General features: G+C 39.3%; 1 protein-coding gene across 1 annotated transcript; it reads left to right on the top strand.

The window, feature by feature from the left end:
- Positions 1-23: 23 nt before the first annotated feature.
- On the top strand, positions 24-12,671 carry med1l (mediator complex subunit 1-like). Its single transcript, XM_079863172.1, has 17 exons — positions 24-219; positions 599-699; positions 1,952-2,027; positions 2,126-2,180; positions 3,687-3,819; positions 6,063-6,091; positions 6,183-6,254; positions 6,334-6,408; positions 6,492-6,568; positions 6,650-6,715; positions 7,355-7,466; positions 9,647-9,771; positions 9,869-9,972; positions 10,190-10,388; positions 10,505-10,606; positions 11,236-11,338; positions 12,291-12,671. The coding sequence occupies exons 1-17, from the start codon at positions 198-200 to the stop codon at positions 12,595-12,597; spliced, it is 1,758 nt and encodes a 585-aa protein (XP_079719298.1). The 5' UTR covers positions 24-197; the 3' UTR covers positions 12,598-12,671.
- The last annotated feature ends 3,441 nt before the right edge of the window (positions 12,672-16,112 follow it).

The following is a 16,112-nucleotide window of genomic DNA, read 5'->3' as shown; positions in this document are numbered from 1 at the left end:
TCTAGATTGACGCAGCGCGCGCCGCTGATTAGCGTCTAGCGCGGGAACTCGATTAATTAGCAGAGAGAGACTAGTTGAAAGTATTTTTGAAGTTTGAACGTTTATGTTTATACTTTCCTCGACGTTATGTGTTGTTAATCTTGAGATACATCTCTTGAGCAGCAGTCTAAACGTAATTAACAAGAGTCTCGGCCGAAATGGAGTCAAAGAGCGAACGCGGTAAAGTGAAATCTCTCATTTTTTTAAAAGATAAACAAACAAAAAAACATTAAACCAGCATAAATGGCTTTGCTGGTGATAGTTGGTTTAAGCTGCTTTAAATGATTTAGTTTGGTCTTCAGCTGGCAAGTGTCCAAACCCCCTAAAACAAGCTGAAAGGCTTTAACGTTAGTCATTATGATTGTGTGGGTGGATGTTGGGCTTTAGTGTAAAAAGTTATAAATATAAAATGTTTAATAAATAAAGAATTAAAAAAAAAAAACTTGAAAGACCAGAAAACAAACGCTTTGGCTAGTTTGAGTTTTTATTATTATTATAAAATATACAACAATTCTGAGAACAAACTAAAACATCCACTGCTGGTCTGTCGCCTTCACAGCTCCTGCAAATATGAAGACCAAAACTTTAATGTCTGCCTTGAAGTCCAAATATGCTGATAAATCTTGGAATGAGACCATGCAACTGGTCCGAAGATGCATGGTAAGAAAACTGCCTTTACAGAAAACAATTCTGTAATTTATTCACTATCGTGTCATTTCTATGGAAGCTTGTTTCTGCCACATAATAATGATTAAAAAAAAAGGTAATTGCGACTTTTTATCTCACAATTCTGACTTTATATAAACTCCCAATTCTGACTTTTTTTCTCGCTAAGCCACGCCCGAAAACCGCCACAGGCCAAACGCGGCGTAACTAGGCTGACTTTTTTTGATCAATTCTGACTTTTTTTCTCAGAATTGCGTGACATAAACTCGCAATTGTGTGTTATAAAGTAAAAAAAAGTTAGATTTGTAGGATTTAAACTCGCAATTTTGAGAGAAAAAAATTTAATTGCGAGGAAAAAAGTCAGAATTTCGATATCGCGCAATTCTGAGAAAAAAAAAGTACAAATTCTGAGAAAAAAGTCGCAATTACCTTTCTTATTTTTTATTCTGTGATGGAAACAAGCTTCCGTACATTTAATGGTTAGAGAGTCGGACTTGTAACCCGAAGGTCATGGGTTCGAGTCTCAGTACCAGCAGTCATGTAGGTGGATGAACAGGTTCACTTTCACTCTCATTACCCACAACTGAGGTTCCCTTGAGCAAGACACCAAACCCCCAATCGCTCTCCGGGCGCCTCAGCAAAAAACGGCTGCCCACTGCTCCGGGTGTGTGTGTGTTCAATACTCACTGCTGTGTGTGTGTGCACTTGGATGGGTAAAATGCAGTTTACAAATTCCAAGTATGGGACACCATACTTGGCTACATGTCACAGAACTTTCTCTTTTTATATATATATATATATATATATATATATATATATATATATGTATAATATGCACATTTTAAAGTAGGATGATATCATATAGAAGAGGTCGAGTTTGGGTCATTTATTGCGCATTAGCCAAATAGAGTCCAAACTTGGGTCTCTCAGGCATCACCCTCAGACGTTTGCCATTATGTGTGTGCGTGCAACCTTCCAAATCTATTCCAGATGTGGAGCTTAAGACTGTTGTGGATTGCCAAAATAATATGCAAACTGCAGGTCCCTCTCCAGAAATATGATAAATCTGTGTTTTCTCTGAGCAGCTGTACGGTGCATAGGCCTAATGGTATTTGTTGTTTGGAAAGTCACTGCATACTACACTTGGGCTTATATATTTGTCTGAAAGGTCATTCCTCAGGGCTTTTCAACATTTCTCAGTTTTGCTGTGGTGAAACTAGCAGGTGAGGAATATTTTTCATTGTAGGATAAAACTAAAGGAGACGGGAGAATTTGTGAGCCAATCACAAAATGTCTTGAGAAGATCAATGAGGCGCTGAACGGTGAGCATGTCCTTGAATTAAACTGATATAGTTCAGTTAATAATTAAAATGTATATTTCTCTTATAGTTTCTTGGTTGTTTGTGTGTTTTGTCTGTAGTGTCCTCCTTGACAGGCATGGTGTCCAGACTAGAGATGATTGCCAAACAAAGAGGGTTCGAACTTTTCCTACATGGACATTGGACTCAGATTACATTTTTATGCATTAACATCAGATCATTTGCAGGGGAAAATGTTGCTTTCTTAAGCTGCAAATATGTGGCAGTGTTATTGGTGAACTATGGGTGGGCGATCTTTCCAAACTTTAATATCACGATCTTATAACAATGACAAACAATTACGATCCACGATCTGAATCGCGATCTTCCCAATTTTGAGATGTACTATCGCGAATATACAGACTGGAACAAGCCTATGGACTTTTGTCTATTTGCACAATTTAAAACGGTATTGCTAGAAACAATCCGTTGTCAAAATAGTCATTAAACCCCGAGTTAACCTTGAAAACACTCCATAGTCTTCACTGTATGAATTACACATTGATTCTCATTAAAGATGTAACTGATATGGATGTAAAGTTTAGGCTTTTAAGGAGGGGCGAAAGCACACCGCTTTAAAGGAAAGGATGAGGACAATGATCATTTATTCTTGATTACCAAGTTTTCATAATTGTTAGAGCCAAAATTGAAACCGAAACTAAAATTTGATTCATTGCACAGCCCTACTGATGTTAAATTTGTTTTTCAAATGCATTGCCACGCATGAAACTCACATGATCGAGTGATTCGGCCTGTCAGCACAGCCATCTAGTAGGCAGTCATTGCTGTGTTTTAAAGTCCCCCTGTGGTGAAAATCCAGCTTTTAATGTTGTTTATGTTTCTATGTGGTGTTTTTAATGTGCTTTAAGACAAACCATGTGTAAGTTCATAAGTCGACAGCATTGCTGAGTATTTCCTCCTTAAAACTGCAGTGAACCAAAGACAGTCTCAAAAACACGCTTTGAAATCGCTGGTGTTTCTGACGTCACAAACTACCTTGTAACCAATCAGATCAACGTGTGATCGTCAACCAGTGGATCTCTGAGCTGAGTGAGTGAGTGGAGGCGGGGCTCATTTGCATATTCATAGAACCGCGCATACTAAATGAGGCAAGGGTGTCGAGTTACATTCAAGATATTTTAAGCCATGACGATTTTTTTTTTCATGGAAAAAACGTTTAAAAATGTCATCACGTGATCAAAGATGAGTTTTAAGGGATTTTAACATTATTACGAGGACATAAAAGATCACGATCTCTATACGATTCGCTTGAAAAGTAGACCTTGGACGTCTTCAAGATAGATCACGATGTAAAATCATCAGATCGCCCACCCATATGTACAGCCAATGGCAGAAGGAGGGATTATTCTGGAAAACCTGTTTGAATACAGTCATTTTTCGCTATATATCGACGTAGAACACACACCTGTGTTGAATTGATTGTTCAAATGAAGTTGTTTTTCAGACTGTATCGGCATAATCGTGTTTGTTTGCATGCCTCCCAATGTAATACTGTGTCAGTATTGTCTTGGATCACTATCATATTTCTTTGCTGTTAGTTCCTGAACTCGTAGTGCAGCTGGCTCTTCCTCAGTGACGCTGACTAACTCCTGGTGTGTGTAGATTGGGGTCACACCTGAGCCCCACTGAGACGGTGTGCTACCTGACCGCAGACCTGTTTTACATCGAGGTGCTTCTGCTGCCGGGAGGATGCGTGGAAGATGTGCGGGCGGCCCATCGCGGCGAAGCTCCGGTGGTGAGACAAAGGGCGCGTGTGTTTGGTTTTTCTGGTTTACTGTACACTGTAAAAAAAAAATTGTGAGTTTAACGGTAAAAGACCGTAAAAAATGCTACAGTGAAAAACTGTTAATTGGTTAAAGTTTCTGTTCTATATACGGTGAATAACTGTGATATATATTATCGTACATTTAATGTGATTTTACAGAAATATACCGTTAGTTTTTGGAAGTAAAAAAGAACAAGTCATTGTATAATTTACAGTGAAAAAACGTAAATTGACATTCCCACAATTCCCTGTTTAACACTTCAAATGATGTATTTTTGTTGGAATTACTATGTTTCTTCATAGTTTTTTTTAATCAGTTATGTACATTAGGGTTTTACAGTGCTATGCATAAGTTTAGACACCCATGCTAAAGTTGACTAAAAAGAGAGTTAATAGTAACATATAGAAGCTGTACAGTGTCATTCACACAAACACTGAACACCATCATAAGACGCATATAAAATGCAATAAACATTAATTATACAACATTAAATGTAACATACAGTGCTATGCATAAGTTTAGACACCCATGCTAAAGTTGACTAAAAAGAGGAATAAAAAATCATCTTTTGGAAATTGAACTTAATGCCTTAATTAAAAAAATTGGGAAAAATCCAACCTTTAAGGACACCAGTTTTCTTTGTGAATGAATAATGTATCGTAAATAAATAAATGTTCTTCCTTAAAATACAGGGTGCATAAGTTTGGACACCCCTATGTTAAATTCCCATAGAGGCAGGCAGATTTTTATTTTTAAAGGCCAGTTACTTCATGGATCCAGGATACTATGCATCCTGATAAAGTTCCCTTGGCCTCTAGAGTTAAAATAGCCCCACCTCATCACATAGCCTTCACCATACCTGGAGATTGGCATGGAGTACTTTCCATAAGATCATCTCTCAATGTAAATCAAACCAGCTATTAGGCTAATTGAAATAAAACCATGCCAATCTCTAGGTATGGTGAAGGCTATGTGATGATGTGGGGCTATTTTAACTCCAGAGGCCAAGGGAACTTTATCAGGATGCATAGTATCCTGGATCCATGAAGTAACTGGCCTTTAAAAATAAAAATCTGCCTGCCTCTATGGGAATTTAACATAGGGGTGTCTAAACTTATGCACCCTGTATTTTAAGGAAGAACATTTATTTATTTACGATGCATTATTCATTCACAAAGAAAACTGGTGTCCTTAAAGGTTGGATTTTTCCTAATTTTTTAAATTAAGGCATTAATTTCAATTTCCAAAAGATGATTTTTTATTCCTCTTTTTAGTCAACTTTAGCATGGGTGTCTAAACTTATGCATAGCACTGTATGTTACATTTAATGTTGTATAATTAATGTTTATTGCATTTTATATGCGTCTTATGATGGTGTTCAGTGTTTGTGTGAATGACACTGTACAGCTTCTATATGTTACTATTAACTCTCTTGTGGGAAAGCTGTTCGTGATTCATCATGTGACTCTCATCTCCACTGTGATTGGTGGTTGTCAGTGTATTACAACGGTACAAAACCGGTATTAGTACTTCAAAAGGTTGTTAAATTAACATTATGTCAGATAATGAAATGTTGCTTACTGTAAATTTAAGTCTAGTCTGTAAAACCTAAAATGTTGCTTCCCGTATTTTATACGGTACATTTCTGGCAACCACAGCTGCCATTTTTTTTACCGTAAATTTAACACGGTAAAAATGTTTTTACAGTGTGTTTATATAGCACAATTTATTGCTATAACTACAGTTGCCCAATAATAAAATGTAATATCAAAATACAAAGACATCACAAAATAGCATAAAACAACAACAGACAAATGTGACAACTCCCAGAGGAATTAAAAGCCTGAGTTAAAAGATGAGTTTTTAACAATGATTTAAAGCTGGAAATAGTCTGATGTGAACGGGTAACAAATCCCACAGTTTCGGGGCGCGGTCACCCCTAAGGTTTAATCTAGACCTTGGAATCAGGAGTGACTGATCGGATCTGTCAGATGTATGACGTTTCACTGAGGAATCAAGATATGTTGGTGCCAAACCATTTAAGGATTTAAAAACACACAATAAAAGTTTATATTCTATACAGAAACGAATCGGCAACCATCGGAGTGAAGATGAAATCGGTGTAATGTGCTCTCGCTTTCGTGTACCTGTCAATACTCATTCTTCTGTGAGCGACATTCATGTTTTTTTGTTTATGTTTGTTTGTTTTTAGTCCAGTCCATCACTCCTTCAGTTGTTAAGGTAAATAGAAATGTTCTTTATTTCAAGACAAACGTGTAATACATATATCCTTTTTAGAGTGGGAGTAAAAATGGTTCTCGTATTCCCACAGGATGAAGAAATTTCAAGAGTTCTCTCTAAAGTTGGATGATCTCGTCTCCTTCTACAACATCCAGGGAGACAGGTAATGCCTTCTGGGATCTGATTAGGAGGTGAGATTTTATTTGCATATTTCTCTAATTATGATGAGTGTGTTCTGGCAGTGATGTCAAGGCTAAGATCTACTCCGCTCTTCGGCACCTGGAAACTGATCTCTTCAAAATATCCCATTTACCAAGGTGAGGGAAACTAGCACTAACACGCGTTTCAAGGTGAGTGTATCATCGTATAAAGTTATGAGCAATGCCTCTTATACTCGTAGATCTTTGAGAGAAAGTGACCTTCACGTTGACCTCATAATGAACGGCAGGATTGGGAATGCCCAGCCGAGCAGAGACGGTACGCGAGGGGAAAGCGGTGTCGGATCAGCAAGTTTTATTAGAAATATTAAAGCGTTCTTTCGTTCCACCTTCCTCACAGGAGCTCCAATGACAGTCGAGTACTACATAAGTCCATTAGAGGTTCTCATGGGGTTGTCGGACACAGGTATTAAAACATGGAACTTCTAATGCAGTGTTTAATATTATTTAAATACTGTTATAGTATTTATTCAAAGTAGCTTATATTTTAATATTATTCATTATTATTAGGGATGCACCGATATGAACATTTTGGCCGATACCGATAATAACCGATAATTCTTTATATCTGAAAGCCGATAACCGATATATTGGCCGATAAATCTAAATCCAAATTTTTATATAATTTGAGATCCTCATTACAAAACAAGTCACCATTAACAGCCATGTCCCAAACACACAATTATAATGATGTTCTCATTATAATGTTATGTAGCTTATATGACAGACATTTTTGAAGTTATTTCAAGCAATTCAAACCCTTAATGTTGAACAGTGCGCATCTGAAGTGTCTCAGCTGAAGGAAATAATCCATTATTTATCGGCTTTAATATATCGGCCACATTTTCTTATCGGGCCGATAACGTTAAATATGAACATATATCGGCCGATACCGATATGGTGGCCGATATATCGTGCATCCCTAACTATTGTAAAATATGAAGTAGCATCAGTATTAATGTAATGTTTAGATGTAATGCAGAGCATTGAGTCATGCTACTCCGTGTGTAAGCCTTGTGCTGGTGTGGTGTTGAACTCAATCTAGGTGATGTTAGTAGAGGCCGGATTGCTCTGGTGATGGTGGGAAACAGTGACACCTCACACAGACTGCAGATCGAGTCGCTGATCTCTTCTCCACCGCAGGTCGACTCTCTCGGGTGAGTGCTGGAGTCAGAAATGAGACCCGGCAGCACTACAGATCATGTTCATAAGTATTAACACACACAAAAAGTAGTATTAACACAAAGGTTGCAGGTTCAAGTCGAGTCAGGGAAATGGCCAGGGTATAGTCAGGGCCTGTTTACACCTGGTCACGTCATGTGTGTTTTATGATCTCATGTTGACACTTGGCCACAAAGGTGTCTCCGCAAACAAATATAAATCCAATCTTCAGTTCCCACGCAACATGGAAATTCACATCAACAAAACAACACATGCGTTTTTATTTATCATCAGCTAATTTCAAGATCAGATCGCAGGTGTTTGATTTAGGAGATGAGGTCATGATGAGGCCGAAACCAGCACATCCAGTGCAAGTAGACTTTTTGTACACTTGAGCTTAACTGAGTTTGTAGACGTTTAAGAGGCTGTTGTGTTGACCTTTATTTATAGCAATATTTAGGTGTTTAGCTTTATTTTGATTTTAGAAAATAAACATATCTCATGTTACAAATCAATTTTCTTATTTTCACTGGCAAGTCTCTTAGGTGTCGAGGATCTTGAGCATCTTTGAGCCTACGTTCAGTACGAGTAAAATCTTTAATTACTGTTAAAATCAGATACTCTAAGACTTTTAGGGCGTTTCCACACCTGAGAGTCCGCACCAAGGTTCCAAACCAAAGTTCATGTTTTGATACATTGTATACATTCGGTTAGTTTTGGTTTGGTTTCGCATTGCAATTATGCAAGCGCACTAAAGAACTTTACATGACGTACTTGCGTCCTGTGTAGGGCTGCATCTAACGATTATTTTTGTTGTCGATTAATCTATCGATTATTTCTTTGATTAGTCGACTAATCTAACGATTATTTTTGTTGCCGATTAATCTAACGATTATTTTTCCGATTAATCTAATGATTATTTTGGGGATTAGCTGATTTATCCATTGGCAAACTTTTTTTATCGTCGCCCGCAGGACGTGTGTGTGTGTGTGTGTGTGTGTGAATCAGCTGGAAGAACGCTGTGTGCAGGACTGACAGATCTGCACATCAATATTCTTCTTCAGTTGTTTAGGCTACACGGGAACCACCGGGACTTCCTGTAAATGTTCTGAAAGTCCGAACCATACAGAAAATGCTTTCACACTAGAAACAAACCAAACCTTTATTCAGTTTGATCCGGACCGAGACTACCTCTTTTCGTCGGACCAAATTTCGTCTGTTCGGTCCGGATTGTGGTCCGGGGGAGGTTTCACACCTGTAATTTTGATTCGGATCAAACTGGAAATCTGGACCAAACAAGGTAGATGTGAAAGGGCCCTTACTCACGTCATATTGGAATGTGACTTGTAAAGGAGTCATTTTTGCTGTAAGGTATCTGTACTTTTACTCAAGTATGGTTTTCAGGTACTCTTTACAGCTCTGAGTCTGTTGATGAAGATGATTGTGTGTTGAGCACCAAACTTTCAGTTTCGTCTGCTGCAGTTTGTGCGTGGGCTTGCTGAAAAGATACTCAGTAAAATTGACATAAATGGCTTCAACAATCAGATGCATTTGCACTTATCCAGTTTCGTTTGGAGGGCATCTCAAACCCCCTTCTGAAGTGGTTTGAGTGATCCGATTTAAATCCAATTTAAATTAAATCTCGAATGTTTTGAAGGGCATTTATGCCAGAATTACTAAACCACAAATTAGCATGAAAGCGCAAAACCAAAAAAGCTCAGATGGGAGTGGAAAGTTATGCGCGTGATCTACTGACGACACGCAAATTAAAGAAACCGGATGCAACCGGATAATTTCCATAATGGCCAATGCAATCTACCAAGAGCAGCACAAATTAGCGTCAGCTTATTTTTGGGTGGTAAATGGCGCAAATACAAGAAAATTGACTAGCGCAAACCTTAGTAAATCACCTTGCATGATTAATTTAAATACTCTCCTCCCATACATTTTCTGTCTGAAAGGGAAACTCCTACAAATGCATATGCAATAACGCCAAAAGAGGCTTTGCATTGGAGCTGTTAGTAAATCTGGCCCCTGGTGTTTTCACGATCGGATAGCTAACGGATCCGCATGCAGTGACCAGGTGTAAACAGGCCTTTCCCAGCTCCCTTTTACTCTAGTTTAGTTCTATAGAGAGAAGAATGAATGGTGCCAGATTGATTTGTCTATGCTTTAGGTTTCCAGTGTTTCAGCCGCTCACCGACTCCTGCTCAGAATTGCTCCCCGCCACCTTTCTTCTCAAACTACAGCCACCGTTACCCATGCTTAGCTCCTTCATCCAGAAAATGGGCACAATCACAGGTGCATTATCCCCTGAGATCTGTCCTATAAGAAATGCCTTGTTTTTGAACAACATCATGTAGCTTTGCCTAGTAACCAGTCTCGTGACGTCACTCAGATGGGGTCATGTCTGAGAAACACCTGCAGGTGGAGCCTCTACCTCGACTTCTCCTCAAGCAGAACTCCCAGATCTCCTGGACAGATGGGATTCAGTTTGTTGTGGTATACTTTACATAAAAAAAACTGTTAGCCATGATAACTCTCTTTATTGCATATTCAGAACTGTTGTTTTGTCCATTACTGGCTACTGTTGCAGAGCGTTATTTCCATTGACTTGTACTTGTCATTCTTTGCTGCTAGAAGAGTGTTTATTTTGGGAGGGCTTCATTGATTTTGCTCTGTTTTATTTTCCTTGGTTGTCGTCTTTCACATTTTTCAGCCATTGCCTGCCTCTGAGTACCACAGTTATGTGTTCCCCGGGGCCGAATGGGGCCGCGAATCATGGAAAGGAGCCTTAATTCACACAGTCCCCTTCCATCACCCCGGCCACGTCCCTGCCTTACTAAACGTCCTTCGCCATCAGTCGGCCGTCAATGTGCTGATGGAAAGCTGTTTCAGTGACCACAACCATCACATAGGTTACTATAATGCAACTTATTCATGCATTCAGCTGGCAGTAGACGGGCAACTCGTTCTCCTGGCCATCTCGGACTCATTTGTGTAATTTCAGATTCTCATTTTTCATACACTGTAGATGCTGGCTTACAGTATGACTTGAGATGCGAGGTCCTTCCAGAATCAGACCACTGCCTTTCTGTTACATTCAGCCTTGACGATAGCAACCACCTGGCTGTTCGTAAGCACCCTTACACACATAAATCGATTGCCGAGTTCACGCGCGTGATCATAGGTATTAAACCTATGCGTGTGAACTCTGCAATCGACTACTTTGGACTTCAACCGAAAAACAGGATGTAAACAAAGGTATTTGCGCTGGCTTAAATAACATCATTTTTATACATATCTTTCACATCTACTGCAGTCAGACTCACTCGTGTTCACTCAGAAGGAATCACTCACATTTTCTGTGCACTTGTAATGACACATCAAGGATGTTAAGAGGCTAAAAGCAGGTTTAGTACTTGCCCCATTGAAGTCAACAGGGTGCAAATTTTAAAAATAGAATAACTCGGTGTAGGCAACACCGATTTTTGTCGTTGTTCTCTGTATTGACAGCACTCCAAATGTACAAAAAAATGAGCTCAATGTTAAAATTGACCGGAGTTCTCCTTTAAGGAGGAAATACTCAGCAATGCTGTCGACTTATGAACTTACACATGCTTTGTCTTAAAGCACATTAAAAACACCACATAGACACATAAACAGCATTAAAAGCTTGTTTTTCACCACAGGGGGACTTTAACACATCCTGTGGAAACAATCAGCACATGTATAGTATTGAACATGTGATGTTTACTGCACTAGTTCAGGTGACGGTGGAGGATTCTCATCAGACGAGCTGCAGACTTCTGATGCCTGATTTAGTGGATCATAAATTGGATGACTACATATCCCGAGTCCTTATGCGGTACGTGCAACATTTTGCTGTTTGCATCAACACTCCACATGCTAGAAACATTTAGAAACTTTTAAAACAAATGTGAAAAACTGTGTATTGTTAACCATACTCAATACTTAAAGGGATAGTTCACCCACAAATTAAAATTGCCATCAGGTTACTTGCCCTTGCTCCAAATTCATAAGATTTTTGTTATTTGAAATGCAAAAGATATTTTTAATGAAACCTGAGAGATTTCTGTCCCTCCATTGAAAAGTCCATTCCACCAAAGCATTATGGACTTTTTGAAACCGAGTATACGAGTGGAATGGTTTAATACCCATTTCTGATAAGACCCGATCATTGTGTTTTATGACGAACAGATTTTGTTTGCATATATAATCATTGACAAATGCACATAAATAGAGCACATCAGAAATGATAAAGTCAAGTCACCTTTATTTATATAGCGCTTTTAGTTTTAAAGTAACTTAGTTTTCCAGCTAAAGTAAGTTTCTGATTGATTCACTTCCGATGCAAAGATCATTAGTTATTAACTTAGGGGCCGCTAACACGACACCAGGTAACAAAGCTCATACGAGTTTGCTTGATGCACGAGGGACCGAAATCTCAAGGTTGATTAACAATCTGTGTTTTGAAGATGAACAAAGCTCATTGGTTTGATGACAGAATAATTTTTTGGGGGGGAACTATTTATTTCCAGCAAAATGAGATGCTTTCCAGAACTCAGCTCTTATTCGAAACATTCTTCACATCCTCCAGAGTCCTGCCATGTTTACTAAATATTTGGGCTAGTTTGATTGCGTTCACCTACGTGTAAGGGTGTAGTAGTCACAGATTTCATGACGTTTAAAACAAAAAATGTGTGTTTTCAAAGTGAGCCTTGTCCCTAACTACAGCTTGTGCTCTGGAAATGTAATTTTTGTTTTGAATCCTCGTTCACCCTCTTTTTTTTTCCCAGATGCATGTCCATTCCCATCACAATGAGGGCCATACGCAAGAAAGTGTCCAGCCTGACGACCCGACCCGTACCTGTACCTGACCCAGAGCTCAGCACTGCAATGGAGATCACATCAACTCCTCGCTCGGTCTCCCATGAGGCCGTTCAGGAGGAGAGAACGGCCTCGTCTTCTCCAGGCTACTATCTCATGTCTGTTTCTTCCCCAGTGGCTGATAATGCTAATACAGATGCTAACCCTTCCCCGTGTGCTTCTCTGGCTGTGTATTCACACTGGGTGACCAGTGGACTTCCAGCAGAGCTCCTGTAGTAGGAGTGATTTTACTAGAGAATATTTTAAGAGTTTTCTATTTTAGACAAATCTTAAATAAAGGAGTTTATGTAAAGTCACCATGAAATCAATATTGACGATATTTTTTTATTTTTTGGGGGAATATTGCAGTATTTATCATAAGTGATTTTTCTGTGCACATCATTATTTTTAATTCTTGTTCCTGGTAATCTTGAATCAGAATAAGGTCCTCTTGCAGCATCTCTTTTCTTCTCTGATGATGAACCTGTCTCTCACATGAGATCAGCCAATAGCAAACCACAACCATCCAATCAATTCCTCCCCAACATTCTTGTTCCAAAAGCCATTTCACTTGGATATCCAGTACATCACAACAGGGGAGAAAAGAATAAGAGCTTATAGAATGTGAATTACGGTCTGAATAAGAAATCAAAGCTGTTCCTGGTCATATTGTTCTAGTGGCTGTGTTCGGGACACCTGTAGTATTGAAGCAAGGCTCTGAAATTAACACTTGCCAAGCAGAAAATGCAAGTAAAGATTGTGTATTTGAATATGCAACATGTGCTAACCATCTATTCAAATTTGTAATGAGAATCATTTATAAAACTGCGGTCAAGAAAAGAGAAGCTTTTGGGTCTCCCTGCAGTTTTCTGACAATTAAAAGCTATGGTTAAACATTGGAATTTAAAATGAAAGAAATGAAGACTGCCATAGATATTTATGGAAGAATGTAAAAAATATAAAGGGTAATAGCACATTTTTTCTCATTCTTTTTTTTTTTTTTTTCTTGCAATTTTGTTACCGCCACAAAAAAAGAGGTAATTTCACCTTTTATCTCATAATTCTGAGGGTTTTTTTTTTTAGAATTGTGTGGAAAAAGTCACAATTACTTTTTTTAAATTTCTTATTCTGTGATGGAAATGATCTTCAGTAAATATTAGTATTGCAATGTCCTGTAAAATCACTCAATCACTGCTGAGGAAACAACACAACAAAATTACGCTGGCATATATTTAAGAAAAAGTCATGCATGTTCTTGTTTCTGGTTATTTGACAGTGAGTCTGGCCATAAATTAAATCCCCTTATTTTAATTTGTCAGCGATTGTAATTAGCATGTTTTAATTGGGAACTTAGACCTGCAATATTCAGACATGTCTGCTTGTACTTTGTGGTCCCAAATATATCTTAATCCTACTTAAAAATGAATGAAACTAGGCCTATATTAAATAACAAAACATACAACCAAGTGCAAAAAAACACCATAAATACATGGAGCTTTAGGGAACATTTTCCGCATGATAATGTAAAGCACTTGCAGAGCATCCATAGTTCAGTTAATACAGGCACACAACCAATACAATAATCAGCATCCTGCTCCACATGTTACATCTGTGGTGAGATTAAAATTCAAGGACAGTTGGGAACAAAATGTGTAGTGGCTAATTTTTATTTATTAACATGAAACAGTAGCAAGTGATGCATGTCTGAGACCGTCTGCTTGACAAACTCCTATATACTACTGTAAGTGGTCACATTTGTTTAGTGTTCTTAATAGCATTGCATACAGTAACACTTATTACTTTGATCTAGTTTGACAGCTGTATTACTGTATTGTACCATGTTAATATATCTGGGCACAGATGAGCAGTAGGCTAATACAGTACTTAAAAACGTACTCGGTTACTTGCGTAACCTCGGTTCCCTAAGAGTAACGGTTCACTTGTATTGCGTTTGTATTGGTTCACATGTATTGCTATTGTATTGGTTCACTTGTAGTGCTGTTTGGCTGGGCTGTGGGAACTGCACGAACCTATGGTGAAGCGGCGAGGATGCGTGAACCTATCAGGGCGCTTCCCACCTCGCGCATGGCGAAACCCACCAAAATGGCCGCCGCACAAATGTCTTCAATTGGTACACCATTGGACCATGCCCATGAAGAGGCCATGCCCATTGTGGAATGAGCCCTGACCCCTATGGGGCATCGCCCACTCGCTTGACCGATGCTAGGGCTAGCAGGAGTGCGGTCTTGAGCGAAAGTGGCTTTAAGTCAGCCGACTGAAGCGGGGTCCCCTAAGGGAGTCCCCTGAGGACCGTGGATAGGTCCCATGAGGGTATAGAGAGGAGGACGAGGCGGGTTCAGCCTCCTGGCCCCCTTGAGGAGGCGTCCGACCAGGTCGTTCCTGTGTGCCTGTTGGAGGCATCCGTCGTGACCACCTTCCTCCTCGAGACTTGACCCATGATTACACCTGACTGGTACCAGATGGTGTCTTTCCAAGAGGCCAGGGACGTCCTTTTTATCAAATGTTCTTTGAAACGTTCTGAGGGGCAGGTAAGAGCCCGCTTTGAACGAAGCCACTAGCTGTTGAATGGAGAGAGCGCGGGTTGGCGTGAGCCAAGCTCTCATCTGAACAGAGTTGATAACTGTTCCCAGGAAGGTTATACTTTGGCTGGGGGACAGTACACTCAAGGAGAAGTTTATCCTGAGCCCAAGGCATTCTAGATGGCTGAGGAGCCAGGACTTGTGAGTCTGTAACTCGGCCTCTGACTGGGCAGAGTAGTTCAGAATGTGCATTCCCCGCTGTCTCAGGGGGGAGAGAGCTGCATCCATGCATATCGTAAACGTACGAGGTGCCAGTGACAGACCGAATGGCTGGACTGTTTACTGATAAGCCTGCCCCTCGAAGGTGAATCTCAAGAATGGCCTGTGATGGGGGGCTATTTGGATGTGAAGTAAGCATCTTTCAGATCCACTGACAAAAAACAATCCCCTAGGCGATTCTGCGAGAGGATTTGTTTGGTCGTTAACATCCTGAATGGCCGTCTCATGAGGGCCTTGTTCAGGTGTCTGAGATCTAGAATAAGGCCTGAGGCCGCCATCCTTTTCGGCATGAGGAAGTAACGGCTGTAAAAGCCTGACTCGCTCTGTGAAGGGGGAACTGTCTGGACAGCCCTTTGCTTGCAGGTTTAACACTTCGTTGCGGAGGACGTGAGCCATGTTGCTCCTTACCGATGTGTTGACCACGGCATGAAAGTGGAGTTCTGTGAGCGAATTGGAGCGAGCAGCCTTGTTTTATTGTGTTCAGTCACTGTAAAAAATTATCGTGATTTTAACGGTAAAAGAACAGTGAAAAACTGTTACTTGGTTAACAGAAAGTTTCCGTACTATATACGGTAAATAACTGTGATAGATCTAATGGTACATTTAATGTAATTTTACTGTACAATACCGTTAAATTTACAGTTTTTGAAAGTGAAAAAAACAACTCGTATAATTTACAGTGAAAAACCGTAAATTGACATTCCCACAATTCCCTGCGTGACACTTCACATTTGATCTATTTTTGTTAAAATAACTATGTTTCTTCATAGTTTTCTTAGTTTGTTCTAATCAGTTATGTACATTAGGGTTTTATGTTACATTTAATGTTGTTAAATTAATGTTTATTGCATTTTTAAAATTTCATGTGTGTTACCGTGATGGTGTTTAGTGTTTGTGTGAATGACACTGTGCAGCTTCTATAATATTAGTATT

Source organism: Squalius cephalus (assembly GCF_949319135.1).
Source record: "Squalius cephalus genome assembly, chromosome: 25".
NCBI classification, from domain to species: domain Eukaryota; kingdom Metazoa; phylum Chordata; class Actinopteri; order Cypriniformes; family Leuciscidae; genus Squalius; species Squalius cephalus.
This window is presented reverse-complemented; position numbering and strand designations above follow the sequence as displayed.